General features: G+C 43.9%; 1 protein-coding gene and 1 long non-coding RNA gene across 5 annotated transcripts in view; one reads left to right on the forward strand and one right to left on the reverse strand.

The window, feature by feature from the left end:
• The window catches only part of SLC22A23 (solute carrier family 22 member 23), a 171,169-nt gene that overhangs the window by 113,051 nt on the left and 31,386 nt on the right, over window positions 1-26,732 (forward strand). For all 4 annotated transcript variants that reach the window (XR_004955851.1, XM_036237454.1, XM_016166671.2 and 1 more), the window contains one exon: window positions 8,823-8,991. Coding sequence is in view for 3 of the 4 variants with exons in the window: in XM_036237454.1 (XP_036093347.1) it covers window positions 8,823-8,991 (169 nt within the window). In the remaining variant the exon portion in view is untranslated. The remainder of the gene's footprint in view (window positions 1-8,822; window positions 8,992-26,732) is intronic.
• On the reverse strand, window positions 8,534-26,104 carry LOC118613780. Its single transcript, XR_004955853.1, has 2 exons — window positions 17,262-26,104; window positions 8,534-16,945 (listed from the first exon to the last, which is right to left on the reverse strand). It is a non-coding gene; the product is annotated as an uncharacterized LOC118613780 (long non-coding RNA).

Raw genomic sequence — 26,732 nt, forward strand, 5'->3', positions numbered from 1 at the left:
TAAAAACAATACCTACATAATAGAGTTGTGCAGATTAAATGAGTTTAATGCATGAAAAATGCCTCCTGAAGTGTTTGGCTCATGGCCAGTGGGAGTTGTTACTTAGCCCAGCACTGGAGACATAATGGCACACAACAGGTAATTAAATTGGTACTTCTGCATTTGAACAGTAAAATGTCCTTGTCCTCGCCAGATTTATTCATGTAACAAGTGTCTGTGATGTTTCCACTTTGAACCATATGTGAATACCTTTAGAATATGGATGAATTACTGCCCTATGAACCATTCTTTTAGAGCCTAATGGAAGACTTCTCACCATACTTATTTAAAGGACAACAAATATATTCTGCCCCATTCTTAGTTGCCCAGTGTTTTATTGTTCCCTCTTCACCTGGACCCAGCCAGCTAGACCCTTTCATAAGGCAACTCTCATCACCCTTCACAGAATGTGGCAGTTAGCAAAATGCCTGTGGTGGACACTGAATACATCTTTGTTCAATAAATGTTTATTCTTCACTAAAAAGGCTTAAAAAGACTTTACTGTCTATCTGGAAGACACTATGTGATTTGTAAGAAATATATGAATTTTCGTATTTTTTATTTTCTCTTTCTCTAAATGGAGAAAGGTCAATAGGTCCTAAATCAAGAGGAAAAGGCAGTTTCACAAGGGGAAGGGAAGATTTGGAGCTATTGTTATAATAGCAACCTTTTACAGTCATACCCTCCAATGCTCTTTGAATCTACATGACTGGCAATTTCAGGCCTTCCTGCTATGTTAAGGCATTCCACAATCACATGTCCAGATGTCTGTTTTTCAAGAGTCCTAGGACCCTGTATCCTTGCTAATTATTGAGCAGCGCCTCCACATTCAGGCCCAGTTTGGTGAGTGGTAGAAAGGATGGAAAGTGCAGTAAACAGGAGAGAGTCTCACAGGTGTTGGGAGACAGACCTCTTAGCCAGCCGAAGCTCTCTGGAGTTCTTCCCCTTGCTGGGTTTAACTCACACAGCTCAAGGGCTGATTGGAGGGGCCTCTAGTGGCCTCCATGTGGGCATCAGCAGCCTTGAGGCTGAGCTGGAGCCAGGCTGAAAGCCAGTGCCCAAGTGAGACGGCAGCATTGCCAGAGCCGGCGTCTCCCAGATGAGGTAGGAGGAATGTTTCTCCTGCCATGGAGAAAGCAGGGCCTCCTTCCATTCAGCAGGGCAGTTTTTCTCCAGTGGCTGCAATGTGCTTCTAAGCTATCTGATTAATTATAGAGGAGGGTTGGGAGAGGAGAGGGAGAGTGGGCTTACTTTGAAAGGACATAGAGTTTAGAAAAGTGGCCTCTGTGAATGGTGTGTTTACTTGTCACAGGGCTGTGCAGCTTGGTGCCAGTGGCCCAGTAGGTCTTCATGTGGGTTTGCCCCTTGGTGGGGCTGGCCTAGCCATTCAGCAGTACCCTGTACTTTGATGGATTCCTCATTCACCAGGGAGCTCCAGGAATAGTTTTTAATTGTGGTGCTTGACTACAGTTTGGGGAGACACTGTCCTCTCCTGAGCCTGTCTCACCTCCCTCCTCCGGTGAGCTGTGCCAGCTCATCCTATGTGGATAGGTGTCTTCGGTCTAGCCAGAGTGCCCCGGGGCAGTACAGCAGGAAAACAGCAAGGGCTGGCTTTTCTCATGAAGTGGCGTGTATGGTAAAAGTGTTTTGAATCCTTGCTGAGCTTATTAGAAGTGTGTGCTTTTGTCAGCTTAGAGGCTTGTTCCTGCTCCGTTCGAATCTCTCTGCTCTCTGTGCATCTGATCTATGACTCTGTGAGCGGGGAGAGGTGGGTCTGTGCGTGGGCTTTGTGGCCAGAATGAAGCACTACAGGGGAAGTGGGTGGCAGGAAGAGAGGGAGAGTTGGAGCCTTGTCCCCAACCCACGCCCTCACAACCTCTGGTGGGGCAAAGACCCTTACCCATAAGAGACACTTTTCTTTTTTCTAAGTAACCTTGTCAACTTTCCCTGAATAACAGAGGCTATTGAAAAATAAGAATCCTATCACATGAAGCTTGTACAGTATATCATTCTGTCAGTTCTGACCAAGTTTTGCCTGAAACATAGGATAATTTAGGTCCCATGTGGAAGGACTGAATTCACTGGAGTTAGTCTTTTAGGGACATAAGTCCACTCAGAGGCTCACTGAGGTAGCCTGAAGTGTGTAAGGACAATAGCAAATGAGCCTTCCACAGCAGTCAGATATGCACCAGTGTGCGGTGGGTTCGATGATTATCTATTTAATAGACCAGGAAACAGGGGCACGGAGAGGTTGAGTGACTTTATGCAGCCTGGAAGAGGCAGAGAAGGCATTTAACCCTGGCTTTCCACCCACAGTCTGGACCTCAGCCTCTCCTCTGCAGGTCACATTCCTTGTTCTCTGGTGTAAATACTTTCAGCCAAATTCATGTATTCTCCATTACTAGCCAGTTGACCCAGAAAAATCCAGAAGGCTCATTTTAGAGAAGCTAGGAACACTTAGAGATCCCAAGAAAACATAGACTTCAGCAAGCATTCACAGTTTTTTAAAAAAGTACATTTAAGAAATAATAAGGATTGTGTTTTATTCACCCATGTATTACAGAAGGTCGAGACATGTCTATTCCAAAAAAATTGTTCTAATTAAATAATTATAATTTCCAAATTCAGTGAACAGTCAAGCGTGTTGGTGCAGGGTGGAGAGGTGGTGCAAGAATGTTAAAACCTTATTCTCTAACTGCTATTCCTGGCAGGCAAACACCTCAGACATGGAAAGAGGCATGAGTTCTCCCAGCTCACACTAGGGCAGAGCTTCGTCTCTTGCCTGGAAGCTTCAGTCCGAGTGTCTGGACGCCCGGCCCGGCTCCGTGCCGCGCTGCTGCCCTCACCCGAGGAGTCCTGAGCTGCAGGTCAGCTGTGCCTGCTAGTGCTGAGAGGGCACATATCCACAGCAGCCTCAGCTTTATATGAACGGGATCTTTTTTTAAAAAAGGAAGTTGTGTAAGCAAGGAGTTTCTAAAATAATTATTTGGCATCGAATACCAGCAAATCTACAGGCTTTTAAAACTCATCAGGCTGAGCATGGATAACAAAGAATGCATAATTGAGAAGACAGAGTCTTTGGTCTCAGCCGAAGGAGAGTATTTTGTATGTTGCGGTTCTTGCTGGACATGTTCAGAAGTGTTTTCTAGAAGGACTGTTTTTCTCTGTAATAGTCACCTGACTTTGCACCCTGTCACGAGCCCACAGAATTTATATATGCTAGTGTGTACTTTAGAGCTCCTGGCAGACAAAATACCTCAAAACATTGAAGGTGACAGAGATTGGAGCTGAATCGGGTAATAGAACCTCATGGACCCACCTTTGGGACTCTGAACCCTCAAAACCCTTCAGACCGTGTGGCTGATTTCAGCTAGTTCTACTTTGATGCCATCACCTTAAGTGGGAGAGTATTTGAAATTTGGTCCCTATGCATATCTAAGGCCTCTTAGGGACTCTTGTATGGGATCATGGAAATTCTAAGCCGGATGGGACCTTTGAGAGATGTTTCTTCCCTTTTCAGATTGGCCCTCAAATTCCTGGTGGGGAGTTAGGTTGTTGGTGGGACAGATCACTGTCTCCCTAACCTTTCTGCTCCCAAAAACAAAGATAAAAGTCATCATGGTGTTTTCTTACTATTACAGAAGTTTCAAAGTTCTTTTCAAACTCTGAAGTTTAATCTTACGTCTTGCCCCTGACTCTTTAGCTTTCTTGTTTCTGCCTGGCTCCCCTCAGCAGGAGGATGCCCGTGCTGCGTGTTCTTGCCTGTTCTCAGTGCTGTTTTGTTGTCTAATCTGGAGAACCCATCTGCGGGCCATCTACATACTTAACAAAGAATAGAATGTTGCCTGCCACTTTCACAGATTTCACTTAGATGCCCCCTCGAGCTTGCCAGTGCCCTGTAAGTTGAGAACCGGGTCCAGCCTGGCCTGGGAAGAGAAGCAGGGTCAGGAGGTTCCAGTCCCTACAGGCAACACTGTGAGAAGGCACAGCCGCCAGCTGGGCAGGCAGCTTCTGAGACAGGACTGACTGCATGGGGGTCCTGTGTGACCTGATGTGGATGCGAGAAACAGGACCAAGGAGAGATACATAGAAAGAGATTCTCTGCGAAGAATTGGCTTACATAATTGTGGAGGCGCATTAGGCAAATCTGAAATTCATGGGCCAGGCTGGCAGGAAGTGCAGCCTGGAACTCAGGCACAGGATAAAGCAGCACTTTATCCACAGGCAGAATGTGTTCATCTTCCTCAAGAAAGCCTCAGTTTCACTCGTAAGGCCTTACAACTGATCGGGTCAGGCCCACCGAGATTATCTGGGATAATCTACCTTACTTAAAATTAACTGAGAATGGACTTCAAATATATCTATAAAATACCTTGACAGCAGCACCTAGGTTACTATCGATCAGATGCCTGGAGACTGTAGCCTAGCAACACTGACACAGCACACTGACCCCCATACCCTTCTTTTGAGGAATGACTATTGGGCCAACTGATGACCCCCACCCAGGCTTCCAAGCCTCACTTCCCTCTGGTCTTCCTCCTCCCTCATCTGAAGTGACTGGAGGAGCACTTTCTTTTCCTCCTAGAAATTTGTAAGAATCTGAAATCTTCTGAGAAGCAGATCTTCCCAGAGTTACAGCCCCATAAAAGAGCTCCAGTCTCAGCACCACATTTCCAACAGAACGTGCAGAGAGACCCCTGGGGCTACTCCTGAACCATATGTGCTCAGATGTTGTGGTTGTGGTCCCTTTTTTTCTGGCCAAGTGCCTCAATTAAGTCTTAATTACATGCTATTTCATTCTTACAATCTTCAGTAATTTCTCTGCTTATCAACAAAATATCAAGCTTGTAAGGAGAGCTTTTAAGCCTTCTCCATTAAGGTGAAGGAAAAGGTAATTTTAACAGTGGGAATTTTTGTTGTGGTTTTCTTGGATTCACTTAGTTCTGATTTTTAATTAATGAATCGTTTCTAGGTCTAAGAATGTCCATGAAATAAAATATAATAAGAAGAAAGTACAGACGGTCATTATAGGCTATTTCTTTTTCAGTCTTTTTAGAACAAACCTCAGCCCTACCCTGAAATTCACCAGATCAGATGAATAATAAAGAAGGTCAGTCAAGTGAAACCAAAGAGTGACTTGGCAATAATTATATTATTATATATGGTAATGATGCAGAATATTATTACTTATAAAATCTCACATATACCATTTACTATGTTCAGGAACACAACAGCCCATTTTACAGCTGTCTAAACTGAGGCACAGAACTCCTAGATGACTGAACCAAGGTCACAAGCTTGTAAGTGCTCGGGACAGGATTTGAACCCAGACCATCTGGCTCTGGCCTCCAGGCTCTCAACCACAGCAGGGAAAGTTTTGTATGCTAGACACTTGACGTATTTTAATTCTAGAATCTATGATACATCACCTAAGATGATAGTTTTTTGTGACCATTAATTGTTTTACCTAATGAAGAAGTGCAGCCCATAAGTAAAAATCTAAGATGACTTGGGGTTGGCCCCATCAGCAAAGAAAGTGGCTCTAGGAAGTGTTGTGACACAGCATCTAGGCCAGGCCTTCCACAGGTGCTGCTGACCAGCTGGCAGTTCAGAGCTGTGGATGCCTGCCTGTGGGTGACCTACTCTACGCAACCCAGGTCCTGAGTGGGTGGTTAGGGACACCATCTTCTGCTGGTGGCAGGCTTCCCTGTCTTTCAGGATCAAGGCCAGTGGCCCTGGCCAGGTGGCTGTAAGCATCTCTGAAGTGTGTGAAGCATTGTACCAACTGCCGTTTGCAGAGCTGGGAACAGGCCCTTCTTAGGCAGAAATGATCCACCCAAAGTTCCCATCCCCTCCTACTAGATGCTGAGACTTAAGGTTTTAATACTCTGACGTATTTCTTCCTCTCATCCACTTCAGAAAAACCAATTTCTCATCATCCAAAAGGAATATATGATTAATGGCAAGCTTAAAGTGCCTGCGGTTCTTTGATAACTGCTTTTTTTAAACATCGTTATAGCCACCTTCAGAACATAGTTGATTTCAGGCAGTTTGGAAAGAATTTCTAGTGAGTCAAGGCAAAGGTCATTCTCTGCAAGTGTCATACCTGTGTCCTTACATCAAATTGCTGTGTTTTTCCATTGCCCTGGCAGGAAGGTTGAAATACCATATAGCTGCTGGAGTGCTCTTCATTTTTGCACCTGATGGAATAAGTAAAATCTCTGCCAGGATTCCTGGCAAAAACAGAAGAGTGGAGAAGTCAGGAAATGATTTTATTTATTCACTTCTCATAGATGTGTGTCTGGGAGACAAAAACATTGCTCCCGCTTTGGGCGATTCTTTCAGTTTGTGGGATATATAGTTAGCCGGTGCTTCTCAGTGAGTCATCTGGGGACCTTGTTAAAATGCAGGTGCTGATTCTATAGGGCTGGGTGGGGCCTGAGCTCTGTATCTAACAAGCTCCCAGGTGATGCTGATGCTTCAGGTCCAAGTAGCAAGGAATTAGAGAATCTCTCAGACCATTTACGGGAGAGGAATGAGAGAAGTCCACAGAAAATAAGCTATGACAATGGAATCATTGTCATATCGTTGGTGATGCTAATATATGTATCGGTCACAACATCGTGTTTACAGCAAGAGAGTGAGAAGTCAGACTGGAATCATTTGCCCGCAAGGGACGATTTTCCTTTGTCATCCACAAACCTAGAACTCAATTTAGAAAGTTGTCTCATGATCCTTGTGTGATAGCATGTAATGGAGATTAGTATGTGGGATTAGACATCCCAGAGGGGTCTATGGTGAAAGAATTGCAGCTGTAGATATTTTTATACTTATTGTATCACAAAATTAAAGAGAACAGTAGTGAAGAGAAGAACCACAGCCATGTGCAGTGCCTGTTGTAGCAGCAAAGCCTTTGACATGAAGCCATGATGCTACTTTGACATTATCTCTCTGACTTTGTTTAAGTTACCTGGGTGGCCAAGTGCTTAATTTTTTCATCTCATACTAGCCCGTGCAGAGCCGCAGACACTAAGGTTACCCTGCCTAATGCCGATCTAGTTTCCATAGCAGCCAATCTACTGCTTGTGCTTAGTAAGTGAAAACTAGAACTTGCAACCAGTAGTCTTTTTAAAAAAGACCCTGTTGTCTCTATTATTTTTAAAAGCAGAGCCAGACTTGGGGTGAATACCTGAGCCTTGCTAGGAAGTCATCTTTTAAGTGAACCTGGCCTATACATTGAAAGGAACAACATCACAGTCAGTGACTAGGAGAGGGCTGTTTAACCATGTTTTCTTGATTTAATGGAAAACAATTTTTATAAGCTATATTCAATGAAGCCAGGCTTCTCTCTTGCTCATCAATAGCTAGGATGATGATCCGTTTGTGGCAGAGCAGGAATGGAAATTCTGATGGCTTTATTATTTTTTTCCTACAGATAAGCTGGTGTAGATGGTGCCCTCTCCTTGTTAGGGCTGATTCCATCCTTGTGACCAAGTGTAGTTTGTCTGTTCTCCCCTCTCATATGCTCGCCTTCTGGTGGGGAGCCTTTTAACCTCCTACCTCTGCTCTGGTCTCTAGACACTCAGCAGATGGGCCGTAGCAACTGATCTACAAAATAATTCTCCAGGTACAAAGGCATGAAACGTATTCTCTCCTGAGAGTCTTCTTTAAAAGAAAGAAAAAAAAAAAAGCAAGCAAGCTTTAGGGAATACTGCATATTTTAGAAGAAGAATAGCAAACAAATTTACATGCTGTATAGGGGAAAAATATATAAAAGCCAGCTTTCTTTTCTAATATTGAGGACCTTTATCATACGAATTCATGTAATAGATCTGTACTAGTTGTCACTTGGATGCTAGTTTAAGGTTTTATGACATCTTTTTTACCCAAGGGCAAATTGAGAGCATAGATTCTTGCAAATGCAAGGGACTGTGGTGTTCTTTCATTCAGTAGACATTCAGTAGAAAGCAGATGCTAGTTTTGTTTTGGAGCTGTGAAGGCGAATCAGGTACACACCTGCGGGAGGAGCTGTCTACCTAATAGAGACTGAGAAAGGAATGTACAACATGCCCATGTTACAGTGGGTGGGAGAATTCCAGTATGGAGGGGAAGCTTCCAATGAGATTATTACAGCATGATCCAAGTCTGCTTTATTGTTGTTTGGGTTTTGTCTTGGTCTCACCTTATAAGTAGGTTGCCTGGAGCTCAGTTCCAAGGAGTACTGGAGTCCGGATTGGAAGGAAGGGTGGTGCAGGTGGGTGGGAGTGAACAGATGGGTGTTCTTGGTTCCCTGTGCAGAGGTTGAGAGGGTCCCCTAGTACGGCATCATAGATGGAATGAATGGCAGCCAGTGGGCATGAGAAGGAATCTACTCTACAGGCAGCTCAGTGATGTCCAGAGCAGAGGGAGTGAGAACGAAGTGTGATGCGAACACTCTATCCCCATACAAAGCAGCGTTTCTTAGTTTCTGGCCTAGGCAACTCTGAATTATAACTTTTTTTTTTTTTTTTTTTTTTTTGCCACTGATTTGCTGTATGACCTTTAGCAATGCCCGCGCTCCTTTCCCAATCCAGGCTACAACTCATACAGCTGCTAAAAAACATAACAACAACAACAACAACAACAAACAAGGATCTCAACATTAACAATACCATGTAGGGCAAATTAAAAGCAATTTTGCACTTCTTGGTTGATTGAGAAGTGCACTGGCCCTGGTGTACCCATGGCTCCACCAGGCCATAGGGCAGGACGCTCATGTCTCTTTTATCCCTTCTGTGTTCCAGGAATAGAGCTGTGTCCCCCCGGAAAACGGTTCATGATCACGATGGTGGCGAGCTTCGTGGCCATGGCAGGGCAGTTCCTTATGCCCGGGCTGGCCGCCCTGTGCCGGGACTGGCAAGTCTTGCAGGCCCTCATCATCTGCCCCTTCCTGCTCATGCTGCTCTATTGGTCGTGAGTATCCTCCCCAAAGGCTCTGTCACCTGACGCATCTGCCAGCGCTTTCCGAAGGCTCTGCACCCCCTTCCACCACCACCACCTTGGGGATGAAGCATATGACTTGGGCTCCACTATCCTCAAACTTCCTGCTAGTTTCAGCTTGTGTTTTGTGAGGGAATGTTTTTCTTTCTTTCTTTTGTTTTATTTCATTTTTTAAAATGTCTTATCTTGGAAAATGTTCAAACATACCCAAAGTGTACAGAACAGCAGAATGAGCCTCCAGGTGCCCTTCACCAGCTCTCTGCTCCAACAGTCTGGTTTGAAACACACTTGCTGAGTTATTTTGATGTGATTTTCATGAATGGATTTGCAGAAGGAGGATCCTTGTGTCGGGAGGGAGAAATGGGGAGACATTCCTGGAATGACTTAGAAAAGTCCTTTTATCTCCTTTAGACTAGGGATGGGCAAACTCCAATGCCCAGGCCCACTACACTGGCAGAGGCCATGTGGCCTCCAAAGCTGAAAATATTTACTGCCTGGTTCTGTACAGAAAGTTTGTTCACCCCTGCTCTAAACAAATTCGATATGACTTTTAGGGTTGTCTGTAACTTAGTTTGTGGCTTGCTAACTTTAAGCACACTGGTCTGAGGGTATGGCCTGGGAACTAGATGGTTTGTTTGATTTTTTTGGTGAAGCAACCCTTGGTTGACTTCACAGATTGCAAGGACCTTGTCAGCTAACAATCCTTTATTTTTTTTATTTTTTACACCTATAGCACCTGGTCTTCCTAGGTGGTCTCCCATTCAAGTACTAACCAAGCTCGACCCCATTTAGCTTCCAAGACAGATGGGATTAGATTTGTTCAGGGTAACATGGCCGTAGACTGGAAACTAGATTTTTAAAGAAACTCCCCAGGGAATTAATATGTAGCCAAGGTTAAAAACCACCACAGTTGAAGGAGGCTGTTTCATAGATGGTACCATATAGTTCTTTCCCACTTTTAGGTTGATATGTTGGTTCAGGTGTATATAGCATGGTCCATCTGTTATAGCATTCTCATCAATTTTTCTTAATGATTTTAGCAGCCATTGATGCTCATGAGGAGTTGCAAAATGGTGATTTTCTGTTTCTAGTTCTTTCTGCATTTATCAGTGATGATGGAAAAACTTTTTCTCACCAATTTTTTGGTTACCTCGAAATACAGTTTGCATAGGAATGGCCATATAGATCATTACTTCTTTCTTTTTATTTATAATTTTTTAGAACAATAAATAATAAGTTAGTGTCGAAGAAAGTTCCATAGGCAATCAATGAAATGTTTTTTTTAGTAGTGATTATGAACCCCTGAGTTTTGATATATTTTGTGTTTCCATCCACTATAGTTACTATTATATTCAAATTGTTTCATGTTGGGGCAGCGAGTGCCCCCTTTCAGTTTTTCCTCTTGTGTCATTTTGACAAGAATCCAGTATTTCTTTGATAATTTCCTTACATTCAGGCCCGCCAAATGTACCAGCCCCTATTATACATTTTCTGTCTCATTCCTGGAATTAGTAATATCTTAAAGAGACATTTAGGGGAAAAAAGGAGTGTCCCACCCTTTTTATATAACTCTTCTCTTTCTTTCTCCTCCCTCCCATCGTCTCTCCATGCCAACACTTTTACCCTACAAATAGAAGATACTATCCTGTAGCTTATATACACTGTACTGTATGTATTCCTATCATTTAGTCACTAATGACAACCAAATGTCTGACGAGAAGTCAATCAATTGTGCCTCAGCTGTGTTCACTGGAATGGAGAAAGTGTTAATGGGACTTCCTTGTCTCAGGTACCAGGGAGGGGGAAGGTAACGCCCACTTTTTAATCATGCTGCCCCCCCCCCCCCACACACACACACACCCAGCCTGGTCGTCAATTCCCCAGCAGAGAAATAATGGTACTTACTTACTGTATCATAAGAACTCCAGCAGCAGTGGAAAGCCAGCAATAACAGATGAAAAAAAAGGCTGCCTGCCGGGGGCAGCCCTCATCACAGCAGCTGCCAAAAAAAACTGTGCTGTTCTCCCAGTGCCTCCTCTGGCCTTCTCTGCCTGAGCTTGAACATCACAGCCCCTCCCACAGGAGCCATGATTGTTTCAGGACATCCTGCTCCCTCCAGCAGGGTCTTAACAGGCAAAGAATGAAATCATTTCCCCAGAATAGGGCAGCTCTTCCTTTTATCATCCAAAGAAGCCCTTCCTGTTTCTTCCCATGTGGCATCCAGAGCTGGACTACTCTTGTTTTGGATTTCAGGGCATTGATTTATTTAACAAATATTTATATAGTGTTTACTCTATGCCAGACACAAAATGTAAGCACCAGACAAATAGTAGATCATCACCCAGTTATACAGATGACAAAACTGAGGTTGCCCAGCTAGCCCTTAAGCCCAGGCCTACTCTTACCGTATACCATACTGTCTCCCGCCTTCCCTCACCTTCCATCCCTTGTTCCTGGCCCACTGGGATACTACCCTGGGAGAGGGCCTAGAGGATCCTCCATCCTGTCTGGCATCTTCCCACTACCTCCTGTCACTTCCTGGCCTCCACAGTACCCCAGAGCACCAGTGTTACTGGGAGGCTGGGGGCCTGGAGTGGTGGGCACAGCCTCTTGGAGACTCACATTCCTGTAAAGGCAGACAGGGTTGACTTCATTACCTCCAGGCTATGAGTCTCAGCCCAGGCTTTTCTCTCACCTGTCCCATCTAGGACACCTGACAAGAAGAAATGGCAAGAGAGGGTTTCCTGGAGCAGGTCTAGTGGCCTGGCCCACTTGGGAAAGGGCTGGGGGTTTTGTCTTTTTTTATTATTATTATTTAAATTTAAAAAAATATATCAGGGTTTAATGACAGGCAATGTAAAACCTAAGAAAAAAATTTTTTGAAACTTGCAGTTGTAAAAACAAAACTTTATGGTGAAAATAACATTCAGGGTACTTTGATAAGTAAAATGTGTGGGCTGACAGACAGGTGGACGAACACCCGAGGCTCTAGCACTGCATTCTGGCATAAACCCGCTCTATTCATGTGTGTTAACTCTATGATCATTATCATCATTATTTTTGTTTATATTATTATTTAAGGTGCTTGGCATGTGTCTGGCCTACACTAAGTACTCACTAATATTAGCTACTTTTAGGACCATTATTATATCACCTCTTAACATGTATGGAAGCCTGGGTGTAATGAGGGCAGGTAAAAGAAATTGATGGTAAAAGATGTATTCCATCTTTGCCTTGAAAGGCTCCGTAAGAATCACTGGCTTTTAAAGGCCGCTGAGGTGCCTTCCCTTTTTTATTGTCTTAATTACCACCTTCCTTCCCTCTGCTGCAGTAGGAAGCTCCTCACTCCTGAAGGCTCTGTTTTTTGACAGAACGAAGTGGGCTGCTGGGGGGAGGCGATGAGCTGCAGCACTAGCCATCAGGACCAGCTGTTGGTGACAAAATATTGAAAGTCACTCACTTTCCTTTAATGAGCAATTTTTTATTGTGTGAACCCAAGGTGCCTAGCAGTGTACTTGGTACTTTGGAGTGACTCCAAGAATGGGGCCTTAACAAGGACCATAAACCAATGACACAAGGTCACCAAGACGCAGGGTCTTGGGTTAGGAGCAGTAATGACAAAGGGGTGGAGAGTGGCTGGAGAGATCTTCTGGTCCCAATGGTGGGCTAGACTGACAGGGACCCTCCAAACACACATACAAATGATGGATAAGATATTACAATAGCCAAAAGCATACACAGTACTGAGCTTCAGTGCAAGAAAGAGGAATTCTAGGGCCCAGACTGAGGAGCATTCAAGCAGGAGTGGACACAGAGGTATCCCGCAGGACATCTGAACCAAAAAGAGGCCCAAGGAGCTTGGGTTTTAACACCTGCACAGGGGCTGGAGCTGAGATCTCAGGTCCCTTATGCACTTAGATTTGACCCCATGAATGAAGCCAAGAGTTAGGACTATCAGTGATTATAAGACTAGAGAATCTTTGCCTACCACAGGGTCTCAGCTCCAAAGCTGGGACAATGGGCAGGAAAGGTTCACCCTTAAGCCACTGGGTCTTTGAAGTCTGCACCACACACAGCTGTATGTTCCAAATTCCAATCAATCTCTATGGCTGAGAAATTAATGTAAAAACTAGTGAGTTCCTTGGACCCTCCAGGTCCAAAATGGAACCTCGCATGGAGAATTACTGGGGCAGGCACCGAAGACTCATATGGAAGAAAATTCTTGCCAAGGGTGAGCTCAAAGGCAGAATTCCCAGAACCCATAAGGATCCAGATGAGGGCCAAAAACTAGAAATTTGGAGTTAGCGTCTCAGGAGCTCTAGAAAATAGAGCAATCTGAAAGAGAGTTAATTCAACTAATTTATTAATTAATTACCACTACTCCATGCTAAATGCTGTTCTAGATACTGCACATGCGTATGTGCAAATCTCCACTCATTTGAAACATACTTTACAGTAGGGCGTGTTGGTGTGGAAGGGAGTCCACTGACCATAAACCTGTAAACAAGCAAATTGCAAGTTTTCAAATAACCAACACTACAAAGAAAATGAAATACAACGGTGGGATAGAAAGGAACAGTAGGGTGGTAAGGAAAGGCTTCTCTGAAGAAGAGACATTCCAGCTGAGATCTAAATGATCAGAAAGAGGAAGTCACACAAAGTTCTGGGCAGAAAAGCGTTCCAGGCAAATGGAAACAGCCAGTGCCAAAGCTGCCTTCCACTTGGCTTTTCCTGGAAGAGGAAGAAGGTCAGTATGGCTGGAACAGGAAGGACAAGGTGGGGGCGAAAGACAGCTCAGACGCAGGTGAGTCAGACCACGTGGGGCTGGAGGCTGATGGGTTTCTTTTAAAACGTATGAAGACACATCAGAAGTTTGCACAGGGCAGTAGTATGCTCTGGTTTCTGCTTTGAGCAGATCTCTCTGTCTGCTGTGTGACGAATGGTCATGGGGTAGGGGAGAGCTGAGGCAGAGAATGGCTAGCTGCCATGCTGGTCTGTGAAAGGTAATGTGGTACCTACACTAGGGGATGGGCAGGGTAGTCACCTGAAGAGGTCTGATCTGAGGTACATATATCTGGAAATGGCCCTAGTAAGACTTGCCAATGGATCTGCTATGGCACATGAGGGTGAGAGATGGCAATGACTTCAGTTTGGGCTATTCCCTGAGGGGGGACAGGATCCCCCTTGCATGTGGGGGCCCATAGGGAAGGGAACATGAAGTCCTGTCCTGAGAGTAGAGTTGGAAAGGTGACAGAAATGAGATCACTAGCTAAGGGAAAGCTTTGAAAAGAGAAGTGTTTGATCTTGAGGGCAGTCTCTATGAAGAGCTCAGAGACTTGATTGAAACCATAGCCTGGTTTTAATTGTAGGGTTTATTATTATCCAGATATGGCGAGGCCAACAGAGCAAGAGACAACAGGCCATTGAGAAGGTAATTTGTTGCTCAGTTCCCAAGAGAAGAGCACGCACCAGGTTGTGGGGGCCACATGGGAAGTATCAGAGCCAGTCAGGAGGCGCAGAGCAAGGGAGGGAAGTGTGGGCAAGAGCCTTTATTGCGGTTTCCTCAAGGAATGGGTGAGGCAGGGTGAGCAGACTTAGGATTGGCTACTTTAAATAATTTCATTGGGCTCTGGAGGGTAGGGCTGTCCCTAGGTGTCTGGCACCTGGCCTTGGGGTGCCTGGGGCAGGGAAATAGTGGCCAGAGTGTGAGTCCCATAGAGGAAGCAGTGAGGGTGTGGGCTCTGGATCTGTTGGTTTGTATTTGAAAGGTGTGCCCACAGGTTAGTTCTTTGCTATCTCCAGGAATTGGCTGACCCTGAGAGAAGTAGTCTTCCCTCCCAGAGTCATCAGAAATTATAGGAAATAAAAAGGCATGATTCATATGTAGCCCTACAGTAGCTACAGGGTTACAGAATACTCTGGAATGAAATGAATCAAGCTGGAAAAGCCAGTCAGAAAGAGGTGGCGGCAGCAGAGGTCTGACATGCCCCAGGACTGGACAGAGTTTGGCAGGGGATATAGTGAGTACAGGTGGATTCTGGTGATGGAGAGGGTGTGATGCCTCAGCAAGAGAAGCCAAAATGGTAGATTACTGTCATTACACGAACTACCTGGGGATGCTCCAGGTCCAGGTATGACAGGTTGTTGTTTTCCTATGAGCCATAGGTAAAGAAAGACCTTTAGAAGCTGAGTGGCTCAGGAGAACAGAAGGATGTGCTTCTTGGTGGTTGGTACTCCAGCATGCTTTGGAGGGTCAAATTTTGGCACGTCATCATGAAGCAGTGATGAATATTTTTTACCTGAATGTAAGTGTTGTCAGAGGTGGTGGGTAATTCCACTGATGGGTGTCAGTGCCTGAAACCCAGGCAGGCTTTGAACCTCAGGACACTGGAGCCAGAAAGAAATGATCAATGGTCATTTTGCTTGGGGATGTATTATCACTTAAGAAAGGCCAGCAGAACTTCAGTGCTAACCTAGAAGGAAGTCATACTGACAAATTATTTTTCTGAAATAAATGTGGAATTCTTTCAGGGTCACAGAAAATAAATGCGGGGTGGGAAGAGTCATAATCCAAAATACAAGAGGAAAGGAGAATCTAAGAGAAACTCTGCTTAGATATGCTGAGATGTGGCAGATGATACCAGAATGGAAAAGGGAGATGGTTGGAAACTTCCTTCAAATTGTACAAAAGGTGACCCTTTCGTGTGGCTTCAGCCTGCTCCAGAATACATGGATTAATGATAGTGCCTCCCTCGTCTACGAGCCCTTGTGCAAGGCACACCATGGGACCCTGCATTTGAGGGTCCAGGTCTGTTGTTAGAACATCTAGGAGAACTGCAGGGAGGAAAATCATGAAACAGGTGACATCAGGTTTTCTGGGTGCAACTCACCGTTGAGTTGCACAGGAGTGAGAAGGCTGGTGGACAAGGCTGCCCACATGTTGGTTCGTGCCATCACCATACCTTAAAATGTAAGTTAAGGGAGCTGAGTACACGTGATTATTTGTAAAAACGAGCATGTGCACATCAGCTCTGGACCCAGCATGCACTGGAGGACAGTCTCGATGCCCATTCAGTAAGGTCCCTAATGAGGGCTTCCAATGTAACATGAGAGCATTCACCCTTCTTCAAGCAGTGTTCGCTGGACGTGAGTCATCATAAACATAGCAGACACTGTCCTGCCTTGTGGAACAGCTCAGCAAGGCAGCAGATGCACTGTAACATATGCTGATTTGAGCATGTCTTAAAATGTTAGGGACATGCTTTTCCCAACATCAGCTGCAAGCCTCTATTTGTGAGGCTATATTAACCATAACACTCTTGGATTAGGTAGGAACAGGTGGTTGGTGGGATTATTCTGTTTTTAGCAGGGGAAAACCAGGGCATCGAAAAGCTTCACCAAAACACTCAGAGGTATGGGAAAGTCATTAAAAACTTGTTTTCAAATGTCAGTGGTTCTCAAAGTGCAGCTTCTGCATCCTTACCACCTGGAAACTTGTTAGAAACACAGATTCTCAGACCCCACCCTGGGCCAGCTGAGTCAGAATGCCTGGGGATAGGGTAGGGAGGTCTGCGGTTTAAGAAGCCCTCCAGGGGGTGCTGCTGAGCTTTCAAGTTCAAGAAGTGCTGTCATACACCAGGCTGCCCATCACAGAAGAAAAAGCCAGACATCTTGCATTTGAAAAAGTGACCTGGTACACCTCAAAGAAAGATGTTATTTAGGCAACATAAAAGGAGATCAGAGTCGGCTGTGGAGAACAGACAGTTCTGGTAGGAAGAGGTTTCTCAGTTCTGTAGGGAGACGAAACATGTCGTCCTTGAAGGTCGAGAAGGTGTCATGCAGGGCCTGGTGCCCAGTCCAGTTCCACTGCGGAGAGCAAAGCTGCCTTGATTGTCGTAGATTGCAGAAGTCCCAGAAATTCCTACAACTGATGAAGGAAGGCAAAAAGATCTCGGCACTAGATCCAACCATTTTATCTGCTCTATGAGAACAAAACCTATGTGCATGTGTGTTTTAGAGTCTTAAACTATGGCCTATGATCCAGTTTAATGGGAGGAAAAGGTTCCTCCCACTTTGCTTACCTGCCTTCTGCATATGCAGCAATGGGGCATCTTTGGGGCAGTTTTCCCTTTTAAATGTATCCTCTCACCACTACAGGAGAGCATTGGGTACAGTTTGCTTTCACACTCCCCCAGGACTTTTAACCAAGTACCTAGTTAGGAAGGATCTCACCATGGACTCACCTAATACATGTGTTTTGCATGAACTGCTTCGAGAAAGAGTGGCAGACATGTTGGAGACGCGTGAAGATGGTGAATTATTAACTGCACTTTGTTCAGTTAAAATTTCATTCTGACGCAAGAACAGGGATGTTGGCAGTCAACATGATCATCAAAAGCATCTGGAAAAACATTAAGAAGAAGATAACAAACCGCATGGGAAATTACGAGGGAATCAGAGAAAGATCAAGCTGCACTGCGTGACTAGTATCAGTTCCCCAAGTGAAAGATAAACCTTGAAGTGGAGGAAATTAGAGCATGCTGCTGTAAGGAACTCACTGTGTGGGGGAGAAAAACAATTAATACCCTTAGGAAGAAAGGTATGTGCTAAAAGATTTTAATTTTTAATTTCAAGAAAAAGCCATTGTAAAACATTTAAATGGCCTCAGGTTAGATAAATATTCAGCAAAAAGAATAATAATAATTTGCTACTAATTCCGATATGTAAATGGTCCTAAATATCACTGGCTCTTTTAAATATCATCAGAAATATTTTGGGCAGAATAATACTAATTTTTAACATTTCTTGAGAGTTTGCTGTGTCACTCACTGCTAAGCACTTTCTATAACTTAGCCCTTGAACTCTCCCATGGACGCCATGGAGAGGCCACTGGGATGGCCATCAGCACAAATGGAGAAACCTGCACACAGGTTGCTTATGGGCCCAGAGCTGGTATGTGGGGCCAAGGCCTGCAAGCCACTGGCAGCTTCAGAGCCAGGGTGAGGACCACCAGCCTCTCAGCTCAGGTCACACAAGCTGTGGCACTGCTGGGCCCCAGGGACTGTCCCAAATGCTGGGCAGAGGAGGAGACACCCTGGGCCTCGAAGAGCAGTTTGTGAGCAGCACAGAGCCAAGCTTCTCACCCAGAATTTTCTCTTCACATTCCTCTTTTTTAGTATATTGTTTAACATTTACAAAAACATTTCTTAAAATCACTGGGGTATTTCTACCTTCCCTAATGCAGGATCAATAAAACTTTAAATGGATGAATTGATTTTGCTTTTTATCATTGGTAAAATGATTTTATAAGGCCCCTTAAAATTATGTGTGTATGTATTTATTAAAGCAGCTATCAGCCTTTTTTCTTGCCTACACACACTTGAAGGACACAATACCTTCCTCCATCAAAAAAGATTCTATTTCAAAAGGAAATCAAGATCCCACATGACGCGGACTCTGTTATAGGTAAAATAGGGGCTGCGGGTTCCCGGCTCACCAGGAGGGGATCGGAATTCAGTTACACCAACTATTAAGTCACACAGGAAAATGTTTTCCTCAGAGGAAAGTAGAAGACGTGAATCACAAAAAGCATATAGTCTCTCGGAGCTTGAATAAATCTGTAATAATTATTTTTATAGGTTATCAGATAGTTAATTTTGGGAGACTTATAAGAAACATTATAAAAATTTTAGTCAAATTCTATTTGTCTAAAAATTATCTAGATGGGGTAATACTCACCAAAGGCAAAATTACAAATAATTTTTCTTTTACATTCATACATTTCATTCATAAACATCGAGCAATTAAAAGTGAGATCAAAATGTTCTCTAAATTGGCGTTTTGGGATTTGCTGATGGTATGGAATCTTAGGGAGCCCTCAGGCGAGAGCCTGCCTCATTTCAACTTCTAAGTATGCAGAGATTATATAAAACAGTAGGAACCCCTGTGGGCACAAGACTGCTTCCAGGAGAAGTAGAGAAAGGCCTATGAAAGCAAGACTGTGTGGTCGTTAAACACCAAGGGCTGTGCCAGAGGATCCAGCCTCTGCTCCAGAGGCCAGCATTACCGACTCCAGTGCCACTTCTTTGTCCTCCCTGTCCCTGTGCCTAGAATGAACTCGAATATTGCATCTCATTGCCCTGCCCCACCCTGAGGAAGCTGGGATTGCTTAAGGCCAGCTGGGAGATCACTGAGCCCTGCAACCTCAGAGAGCCTGTGCATTTGTGTACTTGTGTATATTGTGTGAGTGGTGGGGTTGAGCTGTTGGCAGCTGGCAGAAATCAGGTTTCTAGTGATAGCGGGTAAGCAGTCGCCCCCCTAGCAGCTGGCAAAAGTCCATGTGAATGGATTAAGAGAGACAAGCTGAGGGGCCTAGCCCCCTCAGTTGGCCTTAGGGATTCTGGCAAAGCACACATCCATTGTCACAAGAAGTGAGAGTCCCAGACAGCAGATCAGGATGGTCTCACTCAGTCATCAGGATTTGGTAACAAGCTGTGACTTTCTGTAGGAGTTAGAAGAGGTGAGCATGGTAGTAGTGAAAGACTAGGTACGAGGTCAGGATGGAACCAGCCGGGCCACCAGGATAATGAGTCAGTGAGTATATGGCCTCAGTGCGCTTCTTTATCTCCCGCCAGAGGACAGATTGGAATGAGCAGATCAGGAGAAGCTCAGTCCAGGGGCGAGGTTGACTGGACTCCCTAGACTGGCTTCTAACACAGAGGTGCCAAGAAAATTCTAATTAGAAGCAGCAGCAACATAAACCCTTTGTTTCTTCTGCCCACTTATCTTTTCAAATTGTTTTTCAACATCACTTTTTTTTTTTTATAATTTGTAAAAATGCCAAATTAATTCTCCCTACAACATTACATTTTGAGTGCCCGCTGTGCTGTATACTTTCTGCAGCCTGATAATTACATGGATAAACTAGTCAAAGAAGCAGAAGGTGAAAAAGCACAAAGAAAGAGAAAATGGGGAAAACTAACCCACCACTTATGGTCACAGCTACAGAATATTTTTCAGTGAATTCCTAGTATTCATCTGTTTACATCCGTGTTCACTGAGGAACATTTTAAATTTATCCCAGTTGTTACATTTGGAGTTGCTTAGTCTTTTAAAAGGCTAATTTCAAAGACATTTTAGGTACTGACTTTATTCTGCCTGGGCAAAACCTAAAGTAGTAACAGAATATTTGTTCAATGCACTGCCATGATCAGCATCTTTTTTACCTTCCAGAAAGCGGCGACAGTTATCATTAGCCCCTTGAAATAAACCTCAAGAGAATTGTTGGAGCTGGGTGAGGCCTTGGTGTCACTCCACCATTCCACTTCCTCCCCCCACTCACCTACCCCCCCATTCTACAGATGTGGAGACACTGAGGCCTGGAGTGTTAGGTGACTTCCCCAAGGTCACAACTCTGGTATATAAATCCAGGACTCCTGATATATTCCTTCCGTAATTTTTCTATAGTGGAAGAATTATGGAGCTTAGGTATATATCATTTTAAAAAAAGAATAGAGACACAAAGTTCTGAGTTTATGTGACAGAAAAATTAGTGGGATGGCCATGTAAACTATGAAAGAATTCCTTGTTTTACGAAAAGATTTGCAAGAAGAGTTCATTTGCCTTAGGAAAACTTTGAGGTTTAACCATCCTAAGAGCCAACTTCTATTCGATTTCATGATGTTCATCCCTTCTTCCTGAATTACTAAATTTAATTCAAATCATGAACTCGACTTCTTTTTAAAGAGCCAATATTCCTATCAATTTGCTATCTCCTGAACTGAACCTATTTATCTTAATTTTTTATATACCAAACAGAACTAAAGTTTAAAAAAAAAAATCCAAATGAAACTTACCTACTGGAACCAACACTATAGTTTTGTAAGAGCTTTGAACCAGAAACTTAAGATATTCCCTAAACTGGTATTTAATTCAATTCTAGACTTTGATTTAATTTTTTATTTGGTGAATCTTTCGGAATTTCATATCACTGTGATTCTTGGTAGAACCCCAAGTGTCAACAGCTAGAATCTTTAAAAAGCACCCTTTACACAGTCTAAGATTTTTTTCATATGCATATTCAGGGAAACTAACTCTACAAAGCCTTTCATGATTCTTCTCCCCGCATCCGCACTGTGTCCTTCACTCTGCATTGGATAGGCAAACCCGTTTGATAGATGCTCTACCCTGTAAGGCATTTATTAACCTACATATTTTTCTCTACTGGCAGGTCGAGCATGCTCAGTACACATTTATTTCATGAATGATGTAATGTTGCATCACAATACGAAGTTGTCTACAAGTATATCACCCTAAAACTAAATACTTTAGAGAAACAAATGACTTGAAGATAAAATTAATAGAGCGCTAACAGTTAATCTTGTTTCCTGTCTGTATTTTTTTATGAGTAAATGTTCTCATGTAATTTAAAGAGGATAGGCTTGCTTTTAACGTAGAGAACTGCCAACCTGGCTTTTTATCAGAGCAGGTGTTAAATGAATGAGCAAGAAAGCAGCCTAGATAGTATATTAGTCTGTGTCATATTTTCAAATTGGGTGAAAGGAATACTTGATTTTAGTCTTAAATGTCAAGGAAAAAATATCAACTTTATAATATTATGAAAGGATCACATTATTGAGTTTTAATTACTGATTTTACTGAGTTATAAGTTACAGGGACTAAGATGTAAAACAGATCTATGAATGTAAATCAGATGGGCTTGAGACTTAGCCAAATAATAGAAAAAGCAGGAGTACAAAGATGGGAAAGTGTATCAGAAGCAACATATTACTATCAAATTGTACAGTATCATGGTCTGAAAGGCATGTGATAAATTGGGGTGGGTGAGCTGCTAAAGAGGAGCAGAGGCGGGTTCTTGTTTAAATTCCACACTGACATCCAGCCTTGAAGAACAGTCATCTCGTGGTATCAATTAGGAAAACATGGAAAATTTTTCTGTCTTGATATAGTAACATTTACGTGATACCATTGGGAAAATGGTTCCATGTAAATAGATTTTCCATATCACTCTTTAAGAATCAACAATTTATTGTACCTATTTTGTAGGTATCTTCTAACATTTTTTTTCTGCTTTTTAAGCAATACTGTAAACATAGTGTGATGTGGAGAAAATTACAGTGCTCTAGAGGTCTGAGCCGCCATTGGTGTCCCCCCACCCACCACTTGGGAAGCATTGTAGGGGCTCAGTTCAACTGCTGTGCACTGTGGGGCTGGGCTAAGTGCAAATCAGAGACCACCCCTCCCCGCCGCCCCGACTCTGAAATTTAGTTTTTTAACTTTGCCTTTTCTTGGTGAGCGATTCAAGGGTTTTCATTGTGGCATCGGGCATGTCTTTGTTAAAGTAGTGTAAACCTTCAAAAGGGTCCACGATGTGTCAAGTCTTGTACCTACCTGAGGGAGGTTGCAAAACCTGTGCTTTCCCATATTTGGCACCTGGCCTGCTGTCTTCCCCGAGTTAGCATGCCCCTTCCGCTCTGAATATCTCCCTCATCCCTGTTTATGACCTTGGGCTTTCTAACCTAGAACTCAGGTGGCCGAGGGAGAACCTAAAGGTCCTTCTCTGAAGAAAGACTGTTTTCAGTGGATTGGCTCTGTAACCTCCATATTATTCAGTCAAAGGCTTTTTTCACTTAATTTCTGGTTCTTGGATTTTTGTAGAATAATTGAAGCCACAGGAGAAGATACCTGTAGATCCGCGTGGTGGTTCTATGTTCCAAGTACATGCTGGAAAATCACGTTGCTCCTGTCATTCTAGGTCGGATCACCCTTGGAGTAGTGTCCTCAGCTCACAAGTCGGAAGTGAGCATGGGTTATATCCAAGTAGAAGCCACTGTGCACACATGTAAGGTGATAGTCTCTGGACCAGAAGGTGGGCAAATAAATGTGTGGCAGCCCAAAAGGAAGGAAATTTTTGAAAGTGAAACGCATTTTTCACAGCAAGCGAGGACAGTGAAATAGCAGAAGAAGCACTGAGATACATGGGTGTGCGAGTGCCCAGAGTGTGATTGGAAGGATCCACACCCATCAGGCAAGGGGTTAGCTCCTGGTGGGGAGCAGGGCAGCGCAAGGGCTCCAGGACTGGGGCAAGAGATCAAAGAGGGCTTTTGTCTTCTCTGGAATATTTTAATTTTCAGCCAGAGGATAGATTTATCTGTGTATTACTTAATTAAAAATTAATTTCATAGCCAAAAACTTTGACTCATTTTCTCAGCATAACTCTCTGGTAACCCCACCTCTGATGGTAGCTGGAACCAGGGAGGGCACCCCCACACAGCCCAGCACCAAGGGTACCATTGGCAGATGCCATATGCTTTGTCCACGTGCAGCCCACCATTGCCTGTCAGGAATACTGGCGTGTTGAAGTTTCATCATGATCTCTGGCTACGTGGCTCAGATAGTCAATATTTTTGCAGTGAAATGTCTGTGCTACCTGAGGAGTGATACCTGAAGGCTTAAGACACTCAACATCCATTCGGTCCTGTTCTGCCTCCAGTGAGTTCAGGCCAGTACAGGTTTCATTGCCAAGCAGGTTAAACAGAAAGGCTTTTGGATTCTGGAATTCCGAATAAGGGATTGTAGACTTTCTAACCATCCTGAACATGTTTTAGAGAAGGCCTCAGGACTGACCTGTCATTCACCGTAGGGCGAGGAGTCCACAGCAGGAAGAGATAAGACTTCGGCCAGCAGTGCTCTTCGTTTGCCCTTATGCTGCCCCTCGCTTCCTGCAGGGCTTTAGGACTGAGCAGGACCAGTACAGACTTAGTTTTGCCCACATCCTATCTACAGAAGCCCTGGGGCTCACTGCACCACCAGCTTAGAGCAATCACAACCTGAGAATCTCTTAATTCAGACCGTCTGCATTCAAATCCAGCTCTGCCACTTTAATAGCTATGTAATCTAGACAATGTATTTGGACTTTCTTTGCCTCAGTTTTCCCATCCATATAAGAGGCATAATAATAGTATACTAACATGATGAGCTTAAAAAAATTAAATGCTTCCAGATTTTGAAACTTCCTGTTTTTCCATACATTCCATGGACCACTTCCTTTTCCTGTAGCCACAGCTGCTTCTAGCAAACACTGCAAAGCCATCTCCCAGGAGTCCCTATGCCTGGTTACCTTTTATGGTTGCAGAAGTCATCCTCAAGGTCACTTTCTCACCATCCACACATTAGTTTGTACCAGGCAGACATGGCCTCCAGCTGCCTACCATGCTCTTTTATTTTTGTTGAAAATGATTCCTCTGAAATTCAGTTCTGTTCTTCCCAGACCCTGAGCCATTGGCTGGCTTTTTAATTTGTATGATGTTATTAAATTATGAACTTGTCAAGAGAGATTTTATTAAGTTCCCATAATGTGGCCACACCGCACATTATCCAAACTAAAACAGCCATCTCTGGGCTTTCTCATAGGCTGACAGTCCAATGAGTTCCTTATGACTCTGCAGAAAATTTAAATATGTGGGGGCGCCGTAAAACATTAGTGTTCCTTCCACACTTGTGCCCTTTGAGCTTATGGCATTCTGGAACACCTACGAAAGCATCGCTAGAGCAGTAATCTGTGTGCCATCCAGGCATGTGGGGTTTATTTCTTTGTTCACTGAGGTAAAGGATGTGGGCCCCTGAGTCAGACCGCCTGGGTTCATCTCTGCCATTTAACAGCCCTGGAATCTGGACAATATCCTTGAACTTTCTGTGCCTAAGTTTTCCCATCTCTGAAATGTGGATAATATTACTACCACATAACAAGCTTGAAAGAACCAAACACTTGGGAAACGTATAGAAGAGTGCCTGGCGATTGTAAATCCAGTCTTGGGGAAGGTGGTGTGCAATGCTACCTGCCACTGGAGATGAGGGTGCATGGCTAATGGGAGTTTGCCCATTATTGTTTCTAGATCTCCTGGGAGAGCCTTGCTTCTTTACTTTGGTTCATTCAAGTTGGATGGCTCCTGCTTGTTAGACTCCATAACGTGCAGGATACTCTGCTGCCTGGGTCCTGCCTCTCTCTATTCTCCTTATCTCTTCTCAACTCATATCTAGCCTTCTGGTTTTACCAGCTGGCAGCCACCCCTATATCACCCTTCCTAGAACCACACACTCTCTTCTTCGCCCACCCTACCCTCCTTTTATCCCATACTGTGCAGGCTTCTATCCAAATCACTTGGAGAGAGAGGGTTAGGGAAGAGATTAATTTGTTTAGCTATTTATTTACAGAGATCTTCTATAGAACTCTTGCTTGAGTTCCTTGAGGTCAGGGATGTATTTACTTGGTATATATTCGTAGTAACAGTGATTAGTACATATTAGAAAAAAAACATAATTTGTTGACCAAATGAATATTTGAGCTCCAAGAGAGGTCACACTCACTTCTTAAATCCTAAGATCACACCATGCATTTGTAATGGTGCCATCCTTGAAACCTTTTCTATTAGCTTTGCAATTCTCAGAGATTCTCTAGGAAGAAACTTGCTCATTACCATTTCTCATAAGGACATTTACTTATTTTTATCAATTTTTAGTTAGCCAAACTTTCTTGTCTTTAGGCACAATTAGAGGGTGACAAAAACAAGTGATAGAAACTGACAGGTCATTTGGGAGCAAGGCAGTGCCCTGAGGCCCGCAAGCCCCATACCACTGAACTGCTCAGGAGACCTTCCTTCCCTGTGGGCCTCTCTGGTCTCTGTCTGTAGTCTCAAAACCCAGGAAAAGGAGACTCTTGTGAAGAGCAAGGGCTCTGTAGGTCCTGATAAGAGATGAGCAGCTGTCTTCCCTGGGATTTAAAGCCTAGACTGATTTCAGTAACAAAAATGTCTTTTATACATGATGCAGGGCTTTTCCTTGACAGCAGAATGACATGAAGTACACATGGTTTTGTATTTCTGTATTTTCCTAGCACTGTTACTTCCCATTCAGGGATCAGAACTGTTTATAGGGTGCACCTCACCACCCAGTTGGCAAAGCTTTAGAGTAAATTGAGGAAGACCTGAGGACATGAAAACCTAATGTTCTGTCGTGGATGATGTTTCCTTGCTAGTTTACTTGCCCTGTGCCTGCAGCCCTGGGTACCTGGGATCCTGACAGCCCCCCACCCCCACCCCCGCCACCCTCACCCTACCTGGAAGTGGAGCTGGGGCTCCTCCCGCTGCTGTTCTTCACCTGCATCACATTCATTCATGGTCTTGATTTTCAAAATCCACTTCCTGCTGTGGAGTTAGTTACATAAACATTTGATATGTTGTCTTAAAAGGATTCAAAACTTTCACATGTCATACATCATATTTTATACTTCAGAGACCACCAGTAGAACAACTGTAACATATTAAGTGGTTTTCTGGGAAGACTTAAAAAAGATTCTCCTGAAGTGGCTAAGTATGTTTGAACTACTCATAAACGTGTCTTGGTGAAGAAAGCAACAGTTCTCGCTGGTGCTGGTAACGTGACCTCACACTCCACCCTCACTGGATGGCATGCCATGGTCCAAGTGCCTCCCTGGTCCCGCCCACTGGCCACAGCCAGGTAGAGCCGGCAGGATTCTGCAGCCTCTGTGCCCAATAGTTATATGCAGTGGAAGGTGGCCTGCCGTGTTGTGGGATGTCACATGGGGTATCTTGAAATCGGGGGTCCTTCATAGCTGGCCTGAATCTGTCTAGCAGCCTCCCCAGTGTTGTTCATAAGTGCCCCTGATCCAACACCTC

Source organism: Rousettus aegyptiacus, unplaced genomic scaffold (assembly GCF_014176215.1).
Source record: "Rousettus aegyptiacus isolate mRouAeg1 unplaced genomic scaffold, mRouAeg1.p scaffold_m13_p_1, whole genome shotgun sequence".
NCBI classification, from domain to species: Eukaryota; Metazoa; Chordata; class Mammalia; order Chiroptera; family Pteropodidae; genus Rousettus; species Rousettus aegyptiacus.